The sequence below is a fragment of the Thamnophis elegans genome, chromosome 13 (genome assembly GCF_009769535.1).
Source record: "Thamnophis elegans isolate rThaEle1 chromosome 13, rThaEle1.pri, whole genome shotgun sequence".
NCBI lineage: Eukaryota > Metazoa > Chordata > Lepidosauria > Squamata > Colubridae > Thamnophis > Thamnophis elegans.
The window spans coordinates 6,718,666-6,743,057 of record NC_045553.1 but is presented as its reverse complement, the minus strand read 5'-3'; the positions used below and the strand labels follow the sequence as shown (position 1 = coordinate 6,743,057).

At 45.4% G+C, this 24,392-nt stretch overlaps 1 protein-coding gene across 1 annotated transcript in view; it reads left to right on the top strand.

The window, feature by feature from the left end:
* The window catches only part of KSR2 (kinase suppressor of ras 2), a 196,156-nt gene that overhangs the window by 106,915 nt on the left and 64,849 nt on the right, over nucleotides 1-24,392 (top strand). The window contains 7 exon segments of the mRNA XM_032229918.1: nucleotides 1,838-1,907; nucleotides 3,110-3,193; nucleotides 4,938-5,005; nucleotides 5,221-5,339; nucleotides 17,222-17,390; nucleotides 19,540-19,581; nucleotides 21,680-21,746. Of these exon segments, the coding sequence (XP_032085809.1) occupies nucleotides 1,838-1,907; nucleotides 3,110-3,193; nucleotides 4,938-5,005; nucleotides 5,221-5,339; nucleotides 17,222-17,390; nucleotides 19,540-19,581; nucleotides 21,680-21,746 (619 nt within the window).

Below are 24,392 nucleotides of genomic sequence, written 5' to 3'. Positions count from 1 at the left end.
ACAACAGGAAAGGAGATAGTTGTTGTTAGTCGGGAAGTCTTGTCTGACCCATCACGACCCCATGGACAACGTTCCTCCAGGCCTTCCTGTCCTCTACCATCATCTGGAGTCCATTGAAGCTCACACCGACTGCTTCAGTGACTCCATCCAGCCACCTCCTTCTCTGCCATCCCTTTCTTCTTTTGCCCTCCATCGTTCCCAGCATGAGGCTCTTCTCCAGGGAGTCCTTCCTTCTCATTAGGTGGCCAAAGGATTTGAGTTTCCTCTTCAGGATCTGGCCTTCTAAAGAGCAGTCAGGGTTGATCTCCTCTAGGACTGACCGGTTGGATGGCCTTGCAGTCCAAGGGACTCGCAGGAGTTTTCTCCAGTACCAGAGTTCAAAGGCCTCCATTCTTTGGCTTCCTTCCTTCTCCTTAGGTGGCCAAAGGATTTGAATTTCCTCTTCAGGATCTACCCTTCTAAAGAGCAGTCAGGGTTGATCTCCTCTAGGACTGACCAGTTGGATCGCCTTGAAATTCAAGTGACTCACAGGAGTCTTCTCCAGCACCAGAGTTCAAAGGCCTCCATTCTTTGGCGCTCAGCCTTCCTTATGGTCTAACCTTCACAGCCACCCATTGCAACTGGGGAAACCATCGCCTTGACTAGACACACTTTAAGGAGATGAGGTGGCTCAGTGGCTAAGACTCTGAGCTTGTCGATCAGAAAGGTCGGCCTCTACATGCAAACACAGGTGAATTTAGGAAATATTGATCGGTAGGGAAGGCATGTGTAGTAAACTTGAAACTGTCACTTTCTGTTGGTAGGTGAGATCAGAATTCAGCAGTTGAACTGGGGAAAAGAAAATGAGAATCCTGGGAAAAGCCCTGCCTTGTGAACATATTAAGTTCCAGAAGGAGTCAGAAAACTAATAGTATCTATTACTTACTGCACCTGTGTCTGGTTTGCCAATTGCACCGTGGCAGATAGGACAACACTCCAGAGGATCAATGTCATTGCCCAGAGGATCATGGGTTGCCCTCTCCCCTCCTTGGAAGAGCTTTATAGCTCCCGCTGGCTTAAGAAAGCTCAAAATATCCTTAAATATCGATCTCATCCTGGGCATCCCCCCCCTTTTTTTTGAACTATTACCATCTGGCAGCCGGTACAGGGCAATAAAAACAAGGACAAATAGGCTGAAAAACAGGTTCTATCCCAGGACAGTAACTATGTTGAATTCTACAGTATAGTGCAATATTAATGCAATATCAGGGGTTTTCGATTCAATTGTATAGAATGCGGATGTGTGTGTGTGTGTGTGTTTATTTTTATAGTTATAATGTACACTGAAGATAAAGTGGCTCAGCGGCTAAGACGCTGAGCTTGTCGATCAGAAAGGTCGGCAGTTCGGTGGTTCGAATCCCTAGCGCCGCGTAACGGAGTGAGCTCCCGTTCCTTGTCCCAGCTTCTGCCAACCTAGTAGTTCAAAAGCAGGTAAAAAAGTCCAAGTAGAAAAATAGGAACCACCTTTGGTGGGAAGGGAAGAGCGTTCCGTGCACCTTCAGCGTTTAGTCATGCCGGCCATATGACCATGGAGACGTCTTCGGCTGGCTCTTCGGCTTTGAAATGGAGATGAGTACCACCCCCTAGAGTTGGGAACGACTAGCTCATATGTGCGAGGAAAACCTTTACCTTTACACAGAAGATGGCATTTAATTTCGTTGTATGAGGTGCAATGACATTAAAGTAAACTAACTAACAATAAACCCTAATTAACGGGCTCCTCCTTATGGCTGAAGCAAAAGCCATTTCCCCCTCTTTTATTCATTGCATTCTTCTTGTCTTCCTCCTCTGTCTCCAGATACACTCTCAGTACCTCGCTGGTCCCCGCAAATTCCTAGACGGGATCTTGGAAACTCAATCAAACACAGGTATAACAAATATAAATATATATGTATATACATATACAGGAGGGACCTGCATAGCCCTGGTAGAGATAGTTATTGTAATTTATACGATTGATGCAAGGATGGCTGTTTATATGCTCCTAGTTGGCCCTCCAGCATCCTTCAGTTTTCTATGCACCATTGTTACCAGTAGCCATGGATACTTGGGGACAGGGAAATAAAACCATACTCCAATCCCTACATCGGGAGAAAATGTATGCGCAAAGAGTTACTCCAGGTGATGCAGTCATTCAGGGAGAGTCGCGTGCTCTGCAGTCAAAACAGAATTTCACACCACCTCATCGTTGGTGGGTTTGGGGATTTTACCGGTAAAAACTAGCAACGTTCCCGACTGCCCCCCCCCTGTCTCGGTGGGTAGATAGTTGGTTTGAATTGCTCAAAAAGAAAAAAAAAAACCCTCACTTGCGTTAAATACTAAGAGCAAGCGAGTTGCAATTGATTTGTATTGGCTTGCTACGACCAAAATCGATAAGTAATTCGGACTCGGGTGCTTGGGAGAACTAAGACTGCAGAAATCGTTTATTCGGTGAGAAATGCTCCCATTTGGAGAAGAAAAAGCTTTTATAGACTCAACAGAAACCAACCTCTCTCTCTCTCTCTCTCTCTCTCTCTCTCTCTCTCTCTCTCTCTCTCTCTCTCTCTCTCTCTCTCTCATTATTTCTTTATCTTTCACACTTTTTCTCTTCCACTTTTTCTCTCTCTTTCTCTTTCACCCATTCTCTCTTTCTCTTTCATTTTCTTTCTCTACCCCCTATTTCTTTCTCTTTCTTTCACTCTGTCTCTTTTTCTTTCTTTCTCTTTCTCTCCCCCTCTCTTTCTCTCTCTTTCTATTTCTATTTCATTCTCTGTTTCTTTTTCTTTCTCTCTCTTTCTCTCCCCTCTCTTTTTTTCTTTTTCTATTTTTATTTCATTCTCTCTCTCTTTTTCTGTCTCTCTTGTTCCCCCCCTCTTTCTCTTTCTATTTCTATTTCATTCTCTCTCTGTCTCTTTTTCTTTCTTTCTCTTTCTCCCCACCTCTCTTTCTTTCTATTTCTATTCCATTCTCTCTCTGTCTCTTTTTCTTTCTTTCTCTTTCTCTCCCCCTCTCTTTCTTTTTCTCTCTTTCTATTTCACACACTGTCTCTTTTTCTCTTTTTCTTTCTCTCTCTTTCATTTTCTCCCTCCAGGTTTTCCACAAAGTATTGGATGTCCCAGACATGTACTGTCTGCGGGAAAGGAATGTTGTTTGGGCTGAAATGTAAAAACTGCAAGTACGTCTCCTTTTTTGTAGAGTGTGCATTCCCCAGACACCTAATATACCAAACGGTTGTGGCTAGGCTCTGCTTTCCTTTGCTGCAGACATCTGGCCCTTCCATCTATCTCCCTGCAACTCCACTTCATAAGGAGTCTAAAATAAGGTCTTTCCACCAATATTTGTCGAGGCTGGGCCTTTGGTACCCGAGAGCTGAAAGTGCTGATTTGGCACAACCAGCCAAGCTCGATCTGGAAGTCTTTGTCCTCCTATAATTTTGTAGATAACCAATTTTCTCTAGTAGTTAAGGCACCAAACTAGGAACTGGGAGACGGTGAGTTCTCGTTCTGCCTTTGGCGTGACAGACAGGAGGGTGACTTTGAGCCAATCACCAGGAAATAATGAATTCTAGTCCTGTGTTAGCTGTGAAAGCCATCTGGGTGACTTTGGACCAATCACCAGGAGACTGGGAGTTCTAGTCTAGTGTTAGCTGTGAAAGCCAGCTGGGTGACTTTGGGCCAATCACCAGAAGATAATGAATCCTAGCCCCACCTTAGGCATGAAAGATAGCAGGGTGACTTGGGGCCAATCACCAGGAAACTGTGAGTTCTAGCCTAGCAGCTGTGAAAGCCATCTGAGTGACTTTGGACCAATTACCAGGAGACTGGGAGTTCTAGTCTAGTGTTAGCTGTGAAAGCCATCTGGGTGACTTTGGGCCAATCACCAGGAGATAATGAATCCTAGCCCCACCTTAGGCATGAAAGATAGCAGGGTGACTTTGGGCTAATCACCAGGAAACTGGGAGTTCTAGTCCAGCGTTAGCTGTGAAAGCCATCTGGATGACTTTGGGCCAATCACCAGGAGACTGGGAGTTCTAATCCAGACTTGGGCATGAAAAGTGGCTCAGTGACTTTGGCCCAGTCCCTGACTCTCCGCCTAACCACCCCTCCCCCTTCACAGGACTGTCGTGGTAGGGAAAATAGGAGGAGGAAGGAGTATCAGGTGTGTTCTTCCCCTTGAATTGTTTATAAAAAATAACAAAGGCAGGATATAAGTAAAATAAATACATGCATAAATAGCAATAGCACTTAGACTTATATAGCACTTCACAGTGCTTCACAGTCCTCTCTAAGCGGTTTAAAGAGTCAGCCTTTTGCCCACAACAATCTGGGTCCTCGTTTTACCCACCTCCGAAGGATGGAAGGCTAGTCAACTTGAAGGAAGGAAGGAAGGACAATAACGATAGCTCTTAGACTTACATACCACTTCACAGTGCTTCACAGCCCTCTCTAAGCGGTTTACAGAGTCAGCCTTTTGCCCACAACAATCTGGGTCCTCGTTTTACCCACCTCCGAAGGATGGAAGGCTAGTCAACTTGAAGGAAGGAAGGAAGGACAATAACGATAGCTCTTAGACTTACATACCACTTCACAGTGCTTCACAGCCCTCTCTAAGCGGTTTACAGAGTCAGCCTCTTGCCCCAAACAATCTGGGTCCTCCTTCTACCCACCTCGGAAGGACGGAAGGCTGAGACAACCTTGAGCCTGGTGAGATTCGATCTTCCAAATTGCTCTCAGCCGGTGATCAGCAGAGGTAGCCTGCAGTACTGCACTCTCACCACTGCGCCACCACGGCTCATAGTTGCAGAGAAACCCCATTGCACTTCTTCCACAAGGGCAGTAATCCAGTCTGACTATTTCGGAAGCCCAACTTCCCATGAGCCACGCCTCAAACCAGCTGTTCTTCTGCTTGATTCTTTCTAGGCTAAAGTGCCACAACAAATGTACCAAAGAGGCCCCACCGTGTCACCTGCTGATCATCCACCGTGGAGGTAAGAGCCACTACAGTCGCATTTTGGATTTCAAACGGAATACTTTCATTACCAGATGACACGGGGGGAAAAAACATTATTGGTTCAATCGCTGATAAAAAAAATTACCGATCGCCCAAGGTGGACTATTTTGCTCCACCTCTTTCTTTGTTTTGATTTTCCTCTTCTCCAGCCTTTTCTCTTTTCTTTCTTTCTCTCTTTTCTTTTCGATTCAGCAAGATTAGTCCGGACAGAATCCGTGCCATGTGACATCAACAACCCCTTGCGGAAACCCCCTCGATATTCAGATCTGCACATCAGCCAGACGCTTCCCAAAACCAACAAAATCAACAAGGTGAGGTATTACAAAGTCACACACACACACACACACACACACACACACACACACACACACACACAGAGTTGCTTTCTAATTTAGTCGGACGGGTGGTGGGTCTTGAAGGGGATTCTAACTTCTTTCCCAATTTAGAAAACAGCAGATGGAGAATGTGGATTGTGAATAAGGGTGTTTATTGTTCACTCCAGGGGTGAGGTCCAGCAGGCACAACTGCCGGTTCCCTCGTCGGCGTGCCGCATGCACTTAATGCACGCCATGTGCGCTTCAGGCAGGCTGCATGTGCTTGATGCGTGCTGCAATAAAAATTGTTCTGCAGAAGCGTAGAAGCGAAAAACCAAGGTGGCTGGTTCAGGGGTGTGGCAGGCCTGGGTCGCTGCTGGTTCCAGTGACCCAGGCCACCAAAGCACTACCAGTTCAGCCGAACCACTCCGAACTGGTAGGAACTCACCACTGGTTCACTCCTGTTATGACTGCAAGGATTTGACAGGAAGGACCTGTGTCTAAAAATCTCGGGAACTGGTGAACAGGACAGAATAGAAAATATATTCAAGGCAGTCCTCAGTTTACAACCATTCTGTACCACCAAATCTAGAGAACTGGTGAACAGGACAGAATAGAAAATATATTACAGGCAGTCCCTGGCTTACAACCATTCTTCCAAACAGTCCTCAGCTTACAACCATTCTTAACCAAATCAAGAGAACTGTTGAACAGGACAGAATAGAAAATATATTACAGGCAGTCCTCGGTTTACAACCATGCTTACAACAGCTGTCTCAGCATTCCGACAGTCATACAATTCAAATTCAGATGCTTGGTGACTGGCGTTTATTCATGATGACGATTGTGGCATTCCGAGGTCAGGCCATTGGCATTGGCAACCTGTCACGGTTGGCTTCCAACAAGCAAAGTCAATGGGGGGGAGTCGAATTCACTTAACCACTGGGCGATTCTCTTAATGACTGCAATGATTTGCTTAAGAAAGCTTACAAAAATGCACACCCACACAACAACCATTTTGGTTAGCGATGGAAATTCTGGCCCAGTTGTTGTCTTAAGTCAAAAGTTACATATTTTGCAAATCCTCTCATTCTTGTATAAGTTTTGTAGGATTCTGGGGTTGTTGTTGTTGTTGTTGTTGTTTTGCAATGTGGAAGAATCCCAAAGGTGCTTGATTTCAAGAGGCAACTGGATTTTCTTGTTTTTCTTCGAAGACATTTCACTTCTTATCCAATTTTTCAGCTCTGGATGGATGGTGGCGAATGGAAGGATTTATGCTCCTTGCAGATAGCTGGTCATTTGCATCCTTTTAGCAAGTCCTTGAGGTCCCTTGGAGGTTTGTCGGTGTCCTCAGGGGTCACCTGAGTGGTGCAAACGGGTGTGGAGCCTTCTTGGAACTGCTGAAAGGACTCCTGTGTTGTACACTGGAGATAGACGATGTCGTATCCCTCCCCATTCGTTGAGAGAGGGCTGTTCAATTTTGACACAGATGGCCTCTGTGACCCCTCTTTCAAATTAGTGGTTCCCTCTGTCCAAAATGTGGACTTTGCTGCCTTCAAAAGAACAGCCTTTGTCTTTAAAATGCAGATGGACTGCTGAATCTTGTCCTGGTGGGCTTGTTCTATGTTGCGCCATGCGTTTATGAAGTGGCTGTTTTGTTCCCCCAATGTACATACCTGCACATGACTTGTACTACCCATGCATTGTACTACCTATATCATGATGCTCCGTTTGCATCTGGGTGTTTTATCCTTGGAGTGGACAAACTTCTACCTTGGTATATTCTTGGGTTTGAAGTGTGCTCAATGAAGTAGCTTCAACTGGTCCAGAATGCGGCTGCGCGGGTTATTATGGGGGCACCTAGGTGCTCCCATGTTACACCCCTTTTAGACGGCCTTCACTGGTTGCCGGTTGTCTTCCAGGTGTGATTCAAGGTACTAATTATGACCTTTAAAGCGCTCCATGGCTTAGGCCCAGGGTACCTGTGAGACCACCTACTGCCACCGGTAGCCTCCCACCGTCCAGTGCGATCCCACAGAGTTGGCCTCCTCAGGGTACTGTCGGCCAGACAGTGTCGGTTAGTGACCCCCAGGGGGAGAGCCTTCTCTGTGGGAGCACCTTCCCTCTGGAATGAGCTGCCCCCGGAGCTTTGTATAATCCCCGACCTCCGGTCCTTCTGACTCGCCCTAAAAAATTGGCTTTTCCAGCAAGCCAGCCTGGCCTGAACAAAACAAAATAAATTATTGATCACTGTTAATTTTAATTTGATTTTTTTTAAAAAAAATATCATTGTCAATTTTAATTGGGTTTGGGATATTCTATTTAATTTTTAAAAAACTTTTGTATTATGTGTTTCTTTTAATGTTGTATGCCGACCTGAGTCCTTGGGGGAAGGGTGGCATATAAATCTAATAAACCTAAACCTAGTACATTGATTACCTTCTCTGCAATTAGTTTAGTTTTAGTTTTTAGTTTTATTGCAAATTTATATGCCGCCCTTTTCCCTGAGGGGACTCAGGGCGGCTTACAACAATAAAGGGAAGGGAGTGCAAGACAAGACTTAAAAAGAAAGAATCGTGATTAAAAGGAAATTGGTCATAAAAACACAACATTCACTCAACATTCGGGCGGGGTGAGAGTAATCCTATCCCCAGGCCTGACGGGATAGCCAGTTCTTGAGGGCTGTGCGGAAGGCCTGGACTGTGGTGAGGGTACGGATCTCCATGGGGAGGTTGTTCCATAATGTCGGAGCTGCAACTGAGAAGGCTCTCCTCCGCGTAGTCGCCAGTCGGCACTGACTGGCGGATGGAATTCGGAGGAGGCCTACTCTGTGCGATCTGATAGGACGCAGGGAGGTAATTGGCAGGAGGCGGTCTCTCAATTCAAGATGCTGAGATGCCTCATAACTTTGCTAAGCCAATTTTGCTTAAGCCATGATTTTTAGCATCAGCTACGATTTGGCTCTTTCTGTCTCTTGTGAACACTCTTCCGCAATGGCTCAAATTAAAGCACAAAGAAGCGAGCAAGAGAAACAAGCATTGGCACCAAACAAGCCCTTACAGCGACTTGACCGAATTAAGATCCTGTTTTAAGTCTAAGGCATGAAAAGGCCCTTTTCTGTCATTGCCAAAACGGCTTGTGGCGCTTGATCGTAGAGCTGTGACAGGAGAGGGAAAGGGCAGCTGGCCAATTGTGCGGAGGCTGGGGTCAGCCAGCAGCCACCGCGGAACTAAACCATTAAGGGACGCCAAGGTTGGATTCAGAACTCTGCTACCCTGCCAGCAAATTCCTAAGAAAGCACCAGAACTAGTTGGAACCTGGTCGTCATGCCATCGGGTTATTATGAGTCCAGCCAAAAAAACAATAATAATCAAAAAGATTTCAGAGCTCAAATGGAAACGGACCACAGATATTCAGATAAATCCCTTGCCTAAAGGTAGCCTTCGATTTTTTACATTTCATAATAATAAAAATATGTCTAGTCAAGGCTCTGGTTTTCCCAGTTGCAATGGATGGCTGTGAAAGTTGGACCATAAGAAAGGCTGTGTTTTATTAAACCAAGAATGAAAAAGGTTGAAAAGGTTAATGCAAAACATCCAAACAGTGTATTTGTTGATAACTGTAAGGCTACTAGACAGCATCCTAAACTGTACATAATTGTAATGGCAAAACTAGACAGCAGACTAAAAAGCAGAAACATCACCCTGCCAACACAAGTGAGTCTAGTCAAGGCTCTGGTTTTCCCAGTTGCAATGGATGGCTGTGAAGGTTGGACCATAAGAAAGGCTGAGCGCCAAAGAATGGAGGCCTTTGAACTCTGGTGCTGGAGAAGACTCCTGCGAGTCCCTTGGACTGCAAAGCCATCCAACCGGTCAGTCCTAGAGGAGATCAACCCCGACTGCTCTTTAGAAGGCCAGATCCTAAAGAGGAGACTCAAAGGCTTTGGCCACCTAATGAGAAGGAAGGACTCCCTGGAGAAGAGCTAGGAAAGATGGAGGGCAAAAGAAGAAGGGAACAGGAGAGAATGAGGTGGCTGGATGGAGTCACCAAAGCAGTCGGTGTGAGCTTCAATGGACTCCAGAGGATGGTAGAGGACAGGAAGGCCTGGAGGAACATTGTCCATGGGGTTGCAATTGGTTGGACACGACTTCACAACTAACAACAATGATAAAATAAAACAAATTAAAATAAGTAGAACAAATAAGATAAAACCAATAAAATAAAATAATAAGCAAGCAAGCAGTCTTCCAATCGCTGAGAAATAATTATCAGGAGTTTCATTCGTGATGAAATGCACCTTAAGATTCCTGTGAATCTCAATTCTTCAAGAAGTCAGCAAACTGGTTTAGCAGTTGGCTATTATTATCATTATTAATTACTATGGCTTTTTCTTCAGACCTGATGAGACCACAGGTAAAATATTGTATAGGGTTGTAGGCACCACACTTCCAGAACTATAGGAGATGACCAAGATGAGGGCGAGGTCAAATGCACCATCAGTTTGGAGTCTCTACACCCCAGTAAAAAAATCATGTTCCAGTCCACCTTGAAGTCTGTTGCCTCTTACCTGGTGCCTATTTGCCTTGACCAATTTAATTAATTAACTGAACAGTTAACAATGAAATAGTGGAACAGAAGTTGCCTTCAGAAGTTGTAGGTGCTCCATAACTGGAGATTTTTAAGAAGAGTTTGGACAGTCACTTGTCTGGAATGGTGTAGGGTCTCCTGCTTGAGAAGGGGGTTGGACTAGAAGACCTCCAAGGTCCCTCCCAACGCTGTTGTTCTGCATAAATAAGCAAAGAAATCACCTTTTTTTGCCTGCCATGGCAACCAAGGTGCAGAAGAATAGAGAAGAAGTTGGCCAAGACATCTCCCCCACCCCCAGCTTTGAAATAATATTATCTTGTTTTCTTGCTGGCCTGTTCAGCCATCTGGTGGGCCAGAGCACTGCAGATGGCTTCTTGGATTTCCAGTCACACCTGCCAATTCCAATCGAAATATCAGCAAATCTGGTTGATGAGAAATAAAAACTTGTTGGATGCTGGGACAAGATGTCTTAGTCCAATGGGATCCCCTCTTACAGTCCAGACTAGGACTTGGAGGTCTTCTGGTCAGCCTCCTGCCCAAGGCAGGAGTCCTTATACCATTGATGAAAATCAAAGTTCTCCATTATCCAACAAGATCAAGCAGGTCAGTTACTGACTCCTGAAATCTTAATCCAATGAGATCCCATTTACACTCCAGTTTCCTGGTGATTGGCAAAGACTCACCCAACCTTCTTTCATGCCTAAGGCAGGACTAGAATTTAACTTCTACTGATGATTGGCCCAAAATCACCCAGCTGGTTTTCATGCATTTGGTGGGACGAGAACTCACCATCTCCTGGTGATTGGCCTTTTTTTGGCAGTTGCAGCAACCATCATCCTGGGCCTAGTGGTCCAATAGCATAAGATGAGTTCCCTGGATTCTTACTATTTCATAGAAATGACCTAAGAAGAATTCTAAAAATTTCCAGCTTTCTTTTAAGGGAGCTGAATTTATTCTTGTTCTCAGTGCATCAAAGGACGGGACGTTACCTGATCTAAGATTGGCTTGCATCTCAGCATTATTCACCCTATAAATCTTGCATAAAAGGAAATGAAGGAGGGGGGTCTCAAACACGTAGGGGGGGGAGTCTAGGGAAGTCTGAATCAGTTGCGTCATCAGAGGAGGTTGGAATTTAACCGCAGCACATGAAAAGAGAGTCTCCTTTGCATGAAGAAGCTCTCTAGATCACATTAGAGAAAGTGATTTTGTTGTTGTTACTCGTGAAGTCGTGTCTGACCCATCGTGACCCAATGGATAACATTCCTCCAGGCCTTCCTGTCCTCTACCATCCCCTGGACTCCATTCAAGCTCACGCTGACTGCTTCAGTGACTCCATCCAGCCACCTCCTTCTCTGTTGTCCCCTTCTTCTTTTGCCCTCCATCTTTCCCAGCACGAGGCTCTTCTCCAGGGAGTCCTTCCTTCTCATTAGGTGGCCAAAGCACTTGAGTTTCCTCTTCAGGATCTGGCCTTCTAAAGAGCAGTCAGGGTTGATCTCCTCTAGGACTGACCAGTTGGATCACCTTGCAATCCAAGGGACTCTCAGGAGTCTTCTCCAGCACCAGAGTTCAAAGGCCCCCATTCTTTGGCTTCCTTCCTTCTCATTAGGTGGCCAAAATCTTTGAGTTTCTTCTTCAGGATCTGGCCTTCTAAAGAGCAGTCAGGGTTGATCTCCTCTAGGACTGACCGATTGGATCACCTTGCAATCCAAGGGACTCTCAGGAGTCTTCTCCAGCACCAGAGTTCAAAGGCCCCCATTCTTTGGCTTCCTTCCTTCTCATTAGGTGGCCAAAGGATTTGAGTTTCCTCTTCAGGAACTGGCCTTCTAAAGAGCAGTCGGGGTTGATCTCCTCTAGGACTGACCGGTTGGATGGCCTTGCAGTCCAAGGGACTCAATGCAGGAGTCTTCTTCTCCAGCACCAGAGTTCAAAGGCCTCCATTCTTTGGCGTTCAGCCTTCCTTATGGTCCAACCTTCACAGCCATCCATTGCAACTGGGAAAACCACAGCCTTGACTAGACACACTTTACTAAGTGAGAAAGACTACAGATAATTCTTGACTTACAATGGTTCATTTAGTGACCATTTGAAGTCACGACGTCCTTTAAAGAAGCGACTTATGACCATTTTTTCAGTCTTACAACCACTGTGGCATCCCATGGTGGTCAAAACTCAGACCCCTGACTCATATTTATGAGCCTCCCCCGAGTCATGCGATCATCTTTGGCCACAAGCAAAGTCAAGAGGGAAGCCAGATTCACTTAGCAACACTGTGACTTGACTCAACAGCTGCAGCGATTCACTTAGCAACGGGGGGGGGGCAAGAAAAGTCACCTAACGAATGTCTCACTCAGCAACATGTAAATTGGGGGCATAGTTGTGGTTGTTCGACGAGGATCACTTGTAGAAGATCGGGATCAAGTTAACTTTCCTCTCTCGTTTGAAAATCCCAGAATGGTGGGGTTTTTTATTTTTTGGTACATCTTTTGTTTTTTTCTGATTATCTAAGCTTCTGTTAAGAGCGGCCAAACTGAGGAAGTGGCAGCGTTTTGACAGCCATCGAAACGTCGTATGTGAAAACCTGATGCCGGCTACATCGGTGGCTCAAAATAGAGAGTTTTAAGCCTTATTTGCATCTAATTTGCATCCCACCTGCCTGGCCTTTGTATAACTCTCCCCTTCCTCTCCCTGCTATTTCCCAGCTTCACTCTCTGTTCCATTCCTGGAACGCACAACAATACAGTATGAATGAAAGGGTGGACTGTAAACCAGATTGCCTTTAGCGGAATCAGAATAACAGCATACCGAGAGTTGGAAGGGACCTTGGAGGTCCTCTAGTCCAACGCCCTGCTCAAGTAGGAAACCCTATACCATTTCAGACAGTGTCTTCTTAAAAGCTTCCAGTGTTGGGGCATTCACAACTTCTGGAGGCAAGTTGTTCCCCTGATTAATTGTTCTCGCTGTCAGGAAATGTCTCCTCAGTTCTAAGTTGCTTCACTCCTTGATTAGTTTCCACCCATTGCTTCTTTTCCTGCCCTCAGGTGCTTTGGAAAATAGTTTGACTCCCTCTTCTTTGGGGAAGCCCCTAAGATATTGGAAGGCTGCTATCATGTCTCCCCTGGTCCTTCTTTTCATTAAACTAGACATACCCAGTTCCTGCAACCGTTCTTCATTTGTTTTAGCCTCCAGTCCCCTAATCCTCTTTGTTGCTCTTCTCTGCATTCTTTCTAGAGTCTCCACATCTTCTTAAAAACCTCCAGTGTGGGGCATTCACAACTTCTGGAGGCAAGTTGTTCCACTGATCAATTGTCCGAATAGTTCTAAGTTGCTTCTCTCCTTGATTAGTTTCCACCCATTGCTTCTTGTCCTGCCCTCAGGTGCTTTGGAGAATAACTTGATGGAGAACTTTGGCTTTGATCTTCATCAATGGTATAAGGACTTCCTGCCTTGGGCAGGAGGTTGACTAGAAGACCTCCAAGGTCCCTTCCAGCCCTGTGATTCTATGATTCTTAAGCTTCCCCTTCGATTACTTTGACATCTGGGTGCTTCAAGGTGGAACCCCCCAAAAGCCCCTCTCTCTTTTCTGACTCCAAAATTTGATGAAAGAGGGCAAGTGCATCAGCAGGAAGCGGCTCTGTTAAGAGAAGACGGATACAGGTGGAGACTAGCCTAAGAGTACCTCCCTATCCCCCTAATTAATTTGAAGTTCCCCTCGTCTTCTGCCAACTCCTGGGCACTCTTGGCCAGTGTTGAGAACTCTTATTCGCCACGGTGTTATCCAACAGTTGGCAGGCAGTAGCATTCAGAGAGCTGCGTTCAGGAGGTGCAGCCTGGTGCAAAGCTCCCATCTGCCACACCTGATCACGAACACACACACCCCCGCCTGCCCCGTTTAAGTTAAATGGCCCGTGAGGAATGATGGATGGGGGAAATCGCTGCAGCCAAGTTGGATCCTCCGGTGGGGGGGACAATGGGCTTTCCCTGCCTCCCTTCTCTCTACCCCGAAGATCTTACATGTCTCCACCTGCCCAGGTGTAGCTGTACTAGCAGGAAGCACCAGGTGGTGGTTTATTATCCAAAACTCACGTAGTGAGAATTTCTGGGAACTGGGCAGCCTCCTAGCTACTTAAAGAAATCCTAATGCCTGTCCCCCCTCTCTCCCTCTCCCCTTTCTCTCTATTTTTCTCTCTTTCTGGTTTCTCCCTTTTTCTCTCTCTCTCTTTTTTCTCTCTTTCTGTTTTTCCCTCCCTCCCTCTGTTTCTTTCTTACTCTCTTCCTCTTTCCTCTTTCTCTCATCTCTCTTTCTCTCAATTTTTCTGTCTTGGTTTTTTCTCCCTCTTTCGCTCTCCCTCTTTCGCTCTTTTTCTCTTTCTCTCTTTCCTTCTCTCTCCCTCTCCCTCTCCCACTTTCTCTTTCTCTCTATTTTTCTCTCTCTTTCTGTTTCCTCCTCTCTCTGTCTTTCTGCTCTCTCTCTCTCTTTCTCTCAATTTTTCTCTCTGTTTTTTCTCTCGCCCTCTCTCTCTCTTTCTCTCTACTTTTCTGTCTTTGTTTATTATCCCCCCTCTCTCTTTCTCTCTCTTTCTCTCTGTTTTTTTCTTCCTTCCTCTCTGTGTGTGTCTTTCTGCTCTCCCTCCTTCTCTCTCCCCTCTTTCTCTCTCTCTTTTCCCTTTTTCTCTTTCTCTCTTTTCTTCTCTCTCTCTCCCTCTCCCACTTTCTCTTTCTCTCTATTTTTCTCTCACTTTCTGTTTCCCCCCTCTCTCTGTCTTTCTGCTCGCTCGCTCTCTTTCTGTCAATTTTTCTCACTATTTTTTCTCCCCTCCCTCTCTCTTTCTCTCTACTTTTCTGTCTTTGTTTATTATTCCTCTCTCTTTCTCTCTATTTTTCTCTGTTTTTCCTTCCTTCCTCTCTCTCTCTCTGTTTTTCTGCTCTCCCTCCTTCTCCTTCCCCCTCTTTCTCTCTCTCTTTGTTTTTTCTCCCTCTGTCTCTCTCTTTCTCTCCCTATCCCCCTTTCTCTCTCTCTTCTCTCTCTCTTTCTATCAATCTCTCTGTTTCCCCCCTCTTTCTCTCTCTCTCCCTCTGTCTTTATCCTCTCTCCTCCCTCTCCCTCCCTCCCTCTCTCCCCCCTCCCCTCTCTTGCATTTTGCTTTGGAGACATTTTGCAGAAAGGCTCACACAGACCTGGAAAAGCCGCGCTCAAACTCCTTCCAGGAGGTGGGCAATCCCAATAAAAAGTTAATGACGCCAGCATCCCCGGTAACATGAATGAGAATGAATAAGGCTACTACCCTTAAAGCTCAATGAATAAAATATAAACCCACCTGATAATGGGAACCTTTTGAAAGGGGGAAGACAACCGATCCTGGCCTTATATTACGCCCCAGCTACAAAGGCAAGGTTGTTAATAAAGAAGAACATTTGCCAATGAGATCCGATCATTCTGGGGTTGATTGGCCTGTTAGTTTGCCTGGTGATTTTACTCTGGCTCAACAAATGAAAAACTTAGCACTAGCCTGCCTCACTTGTTCCCCCAGAAGGGATCTGCTGCAGACCCTGATCATTCTGACCAGCGGGTTCAAGGCGAAGAGCCTTCTCCGCTGGGGCCCCAGCACAGTGGTGGGTTTCAAAAACTGTTCGAACCTACTCTGTGGGTGTGGCCTCCTTCGTGGGAGTGGCTTGCCGCCCATGTGACTGGATGGAAGTGGCTTGCCACCCATGTGACCGGATATGAAGATGCCTACGACACTTGTCAGAACCACCTTAAATTACCTCACACACAGCACTGGCATGCATAAGAATATGATGTAAACTTGTTTTTTAAAAGGCATCTTTGGTTTGCGTTAAGACAACTTCAACACAGGCAATGTTTTGATTGCACCACAAACGCAGCAGTCATCCTTACCTTTCACAGAGGCACTGAGTTTTATAAATATGAGGATGATAGTGTAGAATAATCATATCCAAGGACCAGTGGTGGGTTTCAAAAAATTTTTGGAACCTCTTCTGTAGGTGTGGCCTGCTTTCCGGGTCCACTGGTGGAACCTCTTCTAAACGGTTCGGTAGATTGACGAACTGGTTCTACCGAATAGGTGCGAACTGGTAGGAACCCACCTCTTCCCCAGCACTGTGGAACATCCTACGACCAGAAGTGAGAACTGCTCCCACCCTTTCAGCCTCTTGGTAGAGGACAACCCCCTTCCTTTTTATTTATTTATTTAGTTTGTCAAACATGTACAAGATAACAGGTGTAAGTTTAAACATGGGCATGAACAAAGGAAATGAGTACGAATAAATGGGGACAGTAGGACAGGGATGTAAGGCATGCTGGTGCGCTTATCCCCACCCCGTTTACGGACTTCTTAGGAATGGGGTGAGGTCCACGGTAGAGAGTTTGAGGTTGATGCTGTGGAGATTTTAAGATGTAACAACGGAGTCAGGTAGAGCATTCCAGGCGTTAACCACTCTGTTGCTGAAGTCGTATTTTCTGCAATCGAGTTTAGAGTGGTTTACCTTGAGTCTGTATCTATTCTTTGCCTGTGTATTATTGTGGTTGAAGATGAAGTAGTTGTTGACAGGTAGGACGTTGTACTAAGCTTAGGTCAGACCGTAGGCGGCAGAGTTCCAGGTTGTCCAAGGTCAAAATTTCAAGCCTGGTGGCATAAGGGATTCTCTTGTGAGCAGAGGAGTGGAGGACTCTTCTCGTGAAGTACCTCTGGACCAGCTTGATTGTATTAATGTCCGATATACAATGTGGATTCCAGGCAGATGAGATGTATTCAAGAATTGGTCTGGCAAAGGTTTTGTATGCCCTAGTTAGAAATACAATGTTACATGAGAAGAAGCTTTGCAAAATTAGGTTAACAACTCTTAACGTCTTTTTGGCAAGGCTGTTTCAGTGAGATCTGGGGCTTAGATCATTGGAGATGAGTAGTCCTAGGTCCTTCACAGAGTGGAGGTCGTCTACGAGGTCGTATTATTATTATTATTATTATTATTATTATTAGCAATGCAATGTTTTTTTAAAAAAAGATTTTTATTAACAAACATGAAAAATACACACACACAAAAATTAGACGTACACCGCATTTATACAATACAATACAAACAGGAACTTCCTGTTCTTTATAATAGCAATCCTCAATCGATACCGCAATTATTATAAATTAGCAAGGCAATTTCCGATCCCAACCGAAATCACAAGTCGAGGGCTACCCGTATATCTTCTGGGGAAGCCCAACCTGGAGACCTTCAGACCTGCTTGTTAAGTGCTCATTCGACTGTTCTTCCTTCTCTCGTAGGATCACATTCCAGTGCCCTACCAGCCTGATTCCAGCAGCAATCCCTCCTCGACGACATCCTCCACTCCTTCTTCACCAGCTCCTCCCCTGCCACCCAGCGCCACGCCGCCTTCGCCTTTGCACCCCTCCCCGCAGTGCACGCGGCAACAAAAACAGTGCAACTTGCCAGGTAAATAGCAATGGATTCAGTCACAATACAGTCGCAATTAGGTGCAGCAGCCAGCTCTTGCCAGCGAGCCTAGCGTAGCGGGGAGGAGTGGCAGAACCGGGGGTAGAGGGGTGGAGTCAAAAAAGGAATCAGCCTGGAATCCCTATGTAGCCACAAAGGAGCTAGGTCCAACCTCCCTTGAATTCCGTTGATCCTTATCTAACTCCAAATAGGGCTAATCAGAGGTGGTATTCTATTAGTTTGGATCTGTTCACCAGAACCGGTGGTGGAAATCGTGGGTGGCCACGTCCACCCACCCCGGCTTTATGGCATCCCATTTAGGCCATTTTTTTCCGCCAAAAGTGCATGCACGGAAGGCCGTGCGCATGTGCAGAGGTGCCTTGTGCGAGCAAAGCGAGTGCCAGCACATGTGGGCTCACATTTGTGAACCGGTAGGGAAGGTAAGTGAATAGCATCCCTGGTTCTATCAGTTAGTTGAGAAGATTCTTATGTATAGGCAGGAGTAGCAAGAAATCAGTTTAATTGGTCTTTCATACCCGACACCTAGGATCTAGGATTTTTTTTTTAACCAATCAAGGTCCTTCTGATGCCTCTGAGTGAGCTGGCAAATCCCCTGATGATTCCAGGCATCTCTTAACATTTGCACTGGATAAACTTTTTTAAAGAAAAATTCTCTGCTTCCCAACCAGACTTGGGAATTGCGGGAATTAAGGCAATCCTGTTAAAATGCTCAAGGAACAAGAACTCCAAAAATGGCTGAACCAAACAGATGGAATTTTGCTGTTCTCAAAATCTTTGGGTTTTGCTTACAATGAGCTTTTTAAATATATATTTAATATATTTAATACCTAATTATATTTAGCACATATTAACTGGACATCTGCCTGCAAATATGTCTGTATATATATATAAATATATATATATATATATGTATGTATGTATGTATGTATGTATGTATGTATATACATATACATATACATATACACATATACACATATACACATATACACATATACACATATACACATATACACATATACACATATACACATATACACATATACACATATACACATATACACATATACACATATACACATATACACATATACACATATACACATATACACATATACACATATACACATATACACATATACAGAAATATTTGCAAGAATTAATAACAAGTAATAAAAGTCCTTGTTGAAATAAAGAAGAAGACTTCAATCCATAGGTTAAAAAATCAAAATCAAAAGATAGAAGAAGAGAAGAGAACTGATCCGTTCTCTTAAAAAAAAAAAGTTGAGAGCACTTCAATCCACAAAGAAAAATTACAAAGAAAAAGAAACACACTATCCAAAGCAATCCAATATAGGTTAATTTCACCACTTATTTACTTCTGCTTTCGGATTTAATTTAACTTTTAAAAAAATGGGGGGGGGGCAGTCTTTCCAAAACAGTAAAGTTTCCTCACCAGATGGACACACTTTCTCTTTCCGCTTCCCTTCTGTTCCGGAGCCGTCCCAACTTCATCAGCCTGGGGCTGGACTTTTGGCGCCAGCTTGAAGAACTTCTCTTGGATCAGTCAGGGACTTTGTGGTGTCCCTGAAATCAGCAGGACATATTCTTCCTGTTCACCGTCTCTACGGGACGGTTTAGGTCCAATTGGACCACCCAGCGGCAAAAGTATCGGCAGTGGTCTCGGAGCATCAAGACCGCATGGCCATATCGTCGCGACGTTGGAACCTCCTCCAGTTAGAGGGTCATTCCAGATGTCCACCGAGCAATTTGCTGGAGCTAAACTCTGCCAGTTTAAAAACAATTATATAAAACAATCTATAAAAACTATTAAGCATTTGTCCCATTGGAGTTTTTGCAGTATCCTTCCCCCGGGAGTAGGGAGAGAAGGGAGATTTTACAGAATCCTTCAAAAAAAAAAATTGAATGCCACCACTGCCTTATACCATACATACCCTTACACCACAGATACACTTTATGGTATAAGGTCTCCTGCCTTGAGCAGAGGGCTGGACTAACAGACCTTTGAGATCCCCCCTCCCAGCTTTACGACTCTGTGTTCTATGTTCTACTCACAATGGAAGCCCTGATAATCTCTTATTCCTCCTAATTTTTGTTTTCACTCTTCCAGCTTCTCACTATTACAAGTACAAGCAGCAATTCATTTTTCCAGGTGAGTAGCCGCTGACAATGACAAGATGGGTTCTAACCAGAAGATCTGATAGAAAACCAGATAGGGTTTACCTGCATGGACCCAGAGGATAGATTGGTTATCCACGGAAAACAGAGCCGTTGCTATAATTCTTGTAAATCCCTTCCTTTTTTTTGTCTTGATAAACCTTGTTTGTAAACTCTCTGAGCATGTTCTTGGGTTTAGGTTTCTGCCGATCACCTTGGCAAACTGTGTCTCACTGACTCCCCCCCTCCCCCCAAAAAATGAAAAAGAAAAAGAAAGGAGGCTCAAGATCCAGAAGGATCTTAACGGACTTGAACCCTGGGTCTTATCTAACAAATTGAAATTCAATGTGGAGAAAAGTAAAGTCCTACATTTAGGTAAGAAAAACCAAAAGTACGCATATACAGTATAATACAATAGCAGAGTTGGAAGGGACCTTGGAGGTCTTCTAGTCCAACCCCCTGCCTAGGCAGGAAACCCTATACCGTTTCTGACAAATGGCTATCCAACATCTTCTTAAAGACCTGGGTGAAACCAGGCTTAATATCAGTGACTGTGAGAGGGATCTTGGAGTCGTAGTGGACAACCAGCTAAATATGAGCCAGCAGTGTGCAGCGGCAGCCAAAAAAGCCAATGCAATCCTAAATTGCATTAACAGAGGGATGCAATCAAGATCAAGGGAGGTACTAATACCTCTCTGTAAAGCCTTTGTAAGACTACAACTAGAGTACCGCATCCAGTTTTGGTCCCCACGTTATAAAAAAAGATTTTGGGACTCTAGAAAAAGTGCAGAGAAGAGCAACCAAGATGATTAGGAGACTGGAGGCTCAAACATACAATGAACGGTTGCAGGAACTGGGCATGGCTAGTCTAGGGAAGAGAAGGACCAGGGGAGACACAAGAACAGTCTTCCAGTATTTGAGGGGCTGCCACAGAGAGGAAGAGGGTCAAGCTATTCTCCAAAGCACCCGAAGGCCAGACAAGGAATAATGGATGTAAACTGACCAAGGAGAGATTCAACCTAGAAATAAGGAGGAACTTTCTGACAGTGAGAGCAATCAACGAAGGGAACAGGAGTTGCCTTGGGAAGTTGTGGGGGCTTCATCACTTGAAACTTTCAAGAAGAGATTGGACTGCCATTTGTCAGAAATGGTGTAGGGTCTCCTGCTTGAGCAGGGGGTTGGACTAGATGACCTATAAGCTCCCTTCCAACTCTGTTAATCTGAAAAGGAAGGAAGGAAGGAAGGAAGGGTTGGAATGCAGGAAAGTGGTGAGGGGGAGTATCTAGACCAGGTTGTGTTCTGGTTATTATTACAATTATGGTTGGTTGCACAGTCGGCCAGACGTTTAGACTGGATTTGGCATTTTTATTGACATTGAGCCTTCTGAGATAGGCAGACGTATATTTTCATAATAACATGCAAGGTCTCATCGCAGGATGTAAGCCATTCCGAATCAAGCTGCCTTTTGCAATTGACCGATGGGGATTTAATTTCCCCCCGTTTGTGTGTTTTTATCTACTGTCTTCCCAATACAGCCAACCATTGCCGAAGCGATAAAAAAAACCCCATCCTGGTTATTATTATCATTTGGGCAGAACAATGGTTGGGTGACTTCAGAAGAGACTGGAAAATAGCCGGTGGGGAAATTATCTCTGATCGCATTCGGCAACCAGGCTGGTCTCTCTAGAGCCGTTGCATGAAAACATAGAAAATTGTTCTGAAAATTCCCAATATCTCCACTGTTCCACATCCAGGTTGCCTTCCCTGGAGATGCCTTTTTTGGTTTCCCATTGGATTCTGCTTCCCCTTTCTACCCATCTGCCAACGTAGCTCCAGTCGGAGGCAGTGATTCTTGGCGGGATGGACTGGGGCCCATTTAATTTAAAAAAACGCTTCTCCCAGTTCAGCAGTCTAAACTGGAAGGCTGCGATGGGCTTGGGAGTTCAGCAGTCTAAACTGGAAGGCTGCGATGGGCTTGGGAGACAAAGAGCGCCCGGAATTTCTCCCGAGGGTTTGAAGGCCTTCTGGAGGGTCCTTCTGGGAGGGTCCCGTCGCTCGCGGTTTTCTGAACAGGGGTTTCTTTTGCTTTTCAGACGTTGTGCCTGAGGTTCCCCCCAGACCACCTCAAGTCGTCCTTCATCCAGTGATTTCAGACCCAATGTAAGTGTCTCGCTGCTTGTCCTCCTCTTTTGGAACCGTGGTCCAACCCATCTTTAGAAATTATTTCTCCTGTTTCCTCCTTTGTTACAAGGAAATCTCCTTATTCTTGTTCTCCTTTTCTCCTCCTCCCCTCCTCTTCCTTCTCCTCCTCGTCCTCCTCCTCCTCTACCACCACCACTACTACTTTTTTCTCCTCCTCCTCTTCTTACTCCTCCTCTTTTTTGTCTCCTCCTCCTCTTCTTTTTCTTCATCTCTTCTCCTCCTCCTCCTCCTCTTCTTCTTCCTCCTCCTCCTCTTCTTCCTCCTCCAGTTCCTCCTCCTCCTCCTCTCCTCCAGTTTCTCCTCCTCTTCTTCCTCCTCCAGTTCCTCCTCCTCCTTTTCTTCTTCTCCTTCTCCTCGTCCTCCTTCTTCCTCCTCTTCCTCCTCCTCCTCCTCCTCCTCTTCCTCCTCCACTTTTTCCTCCTCCTCTTCTTTTCTTCCTCTTCCTCCTCCTCCAGTTTCTCCTCCTCCTCTTCTTCTCCTCGTCCTCCTCTTCTTCTTCCTTCTCTTCCTCGTCCTCCTCCTCCTCTTCTTCATCTCTTCTTTTTCTTCTCCTCCTCCTCCTCTTCCTCCTCCTCCACTTTTTCCTCCTCCTCTTCTTTTCTTCCTCCTATTCTTTCTCCTCCAGTTCCTCATCCTCCTCATCCTCTTCTTCTCCTCCACCTCCCTTTCCTCCTCCTCTTCTTCATCTCTTCTTTTTCTTCTTCTTCTTCTCCTCCTCCTCCTCTTCTCTTCCTCCTCTTCTTTCTCCTGCACTTCCTCCTCCTCTTTCTTTCACATCACCTTCATTGGAAAAACAGAGGTAGTTTCCTGGGTGGGGAAACAACAGAAGAGCACATCCAATCTCCTTGGCTCAAGAGGTTACCTTGAGATGCCTAAGAGTATGGATTTTGATCCTTTTAAAGAAACTGACAGGCAGAGCCATTCATTTCTGATTATATCACTCTCCCATGTATTCTATTACCTGTAGGTTAATAAACATATAAAGATTATCTCCTTTTTTTCATCATTTTTTTAAAAATCTAAGTTTGCAGTTAAACCCATGTTTGCCTAAAACGATCGGTGTTCCCAGTATGCTTTCTCCCCAGTGCATTTCTGCACGGATCGTCTGGTCACTATAAGATTTGGGGCAGGCCATTCACTAAAATTGGGGTGGCGAAGCTATGTCACGCTTTCCATGGCGGGCAGGCAGAGCCCTCTCTGTGGACATGCCAGCTGTTGCCCCAGCCTAGTCCCCCCCCCGTGCATGCGCACGTGCTCCCGCCAGCCAGCTGGCCTTCGGGTTTCTGCTGGGCATACGCAAAGGGATGGGGGCATGCGAGGGATGCGCACGCAAATACACGGTGGGAGTGGGGCGCATTTGCAAGCTCTCACATTGCGTTTTGGGGCCTCGTGTGGCACCTCCATGCCCCGTTTTGGCTTCCAGGTTGGTGCCAGAAGCCTTCCAGCCCAAGATGGGATGAGGGGCACACACAGGGGGCGGGGGCGCATGAGTGGGGAGGTGGCGTGCAGGGGTGGTGATCGTGCCTGCATTGCATTATGGGTGCAGGCGCATGGGCGCGCTGTGGCACGCACAAACACACATGCACTTTCGGCGCACAACAACAAAAAGGTTAGGCATCATTGCCCTAAAAAGAACGCCATTCACCATTCGTGCATGAACCTGAGCAGTTGGCCTCAGACAGACAATACAATACAATAGCAGAGTTGGATGGGGCCTTGGAGATCTTCTAGTCCAACCCCCTGCCTAGGCAGGAAACCCTATGCAGTTTCAGACAAATGTCTATCCAACATCTTCTTAAAAACTTCCAGTGTTGGAGCATTCACAACTTCTGGAGGCAAGTTATTCCATTGGTTAATTGTTCTAACTGTCAGGAAATTTCTCCTCAGTTCTAAGTTGCTTCTCTCCTTGATTAGTTTCCACCCATTGCTTCTTGTCCTGCCTTCTGGTGCCTTGGAGAATAGTTTTATTCCCTCTTCTTTGGGGCAACCCCTGAGATATTGGAAGATTGCTATCATGTCACCCTAGTTCTTCTTTTTAATTAAACTACCATAGACATACTCAGTTCCTACAACTGTTCTTCATATGTTTTATCTTCCAGTTCCCTTGATTGTTATAAGTTACTTAAAAGATAGACTTCATTTATTACTTAGAGATGATATCAGAAGGACCAGATCTGAATTTCATGACAGCTTTTAGAATAACAGAGTTGGAAGGGACCTTGAAGGTCTTCTAGTCCAACCCCCTGCATAGGCAGGAAACCCTACACCACTTCAGACAAATGGCTATCCAACATCTTCTTAAAGACTTCCAGTGTTGGAGCATTCACAACTTCTGGAGGCAAGTTGTTCCACTGATTAATTGTTCTCACTGTCAGGAAATTTCTCTCAGTTCTAAGTTGCTTCTCTCCTTGATGAGTTTCTACCCATTGCTTCTTGTCCCGCCCTCAGGTGCTTTGGAGAATAACTGGACCCCCCTCTTCTTTGTGGCAGCCCCTGAGATATTGGAAGACAGCTATCATGTTATCCCTAGTCCTTCTTTCTATTAAACCAGCCTCAAATTAGCTCACTTGAAAATGGAAATGAAAAGACACCCCTCCGGCGTGT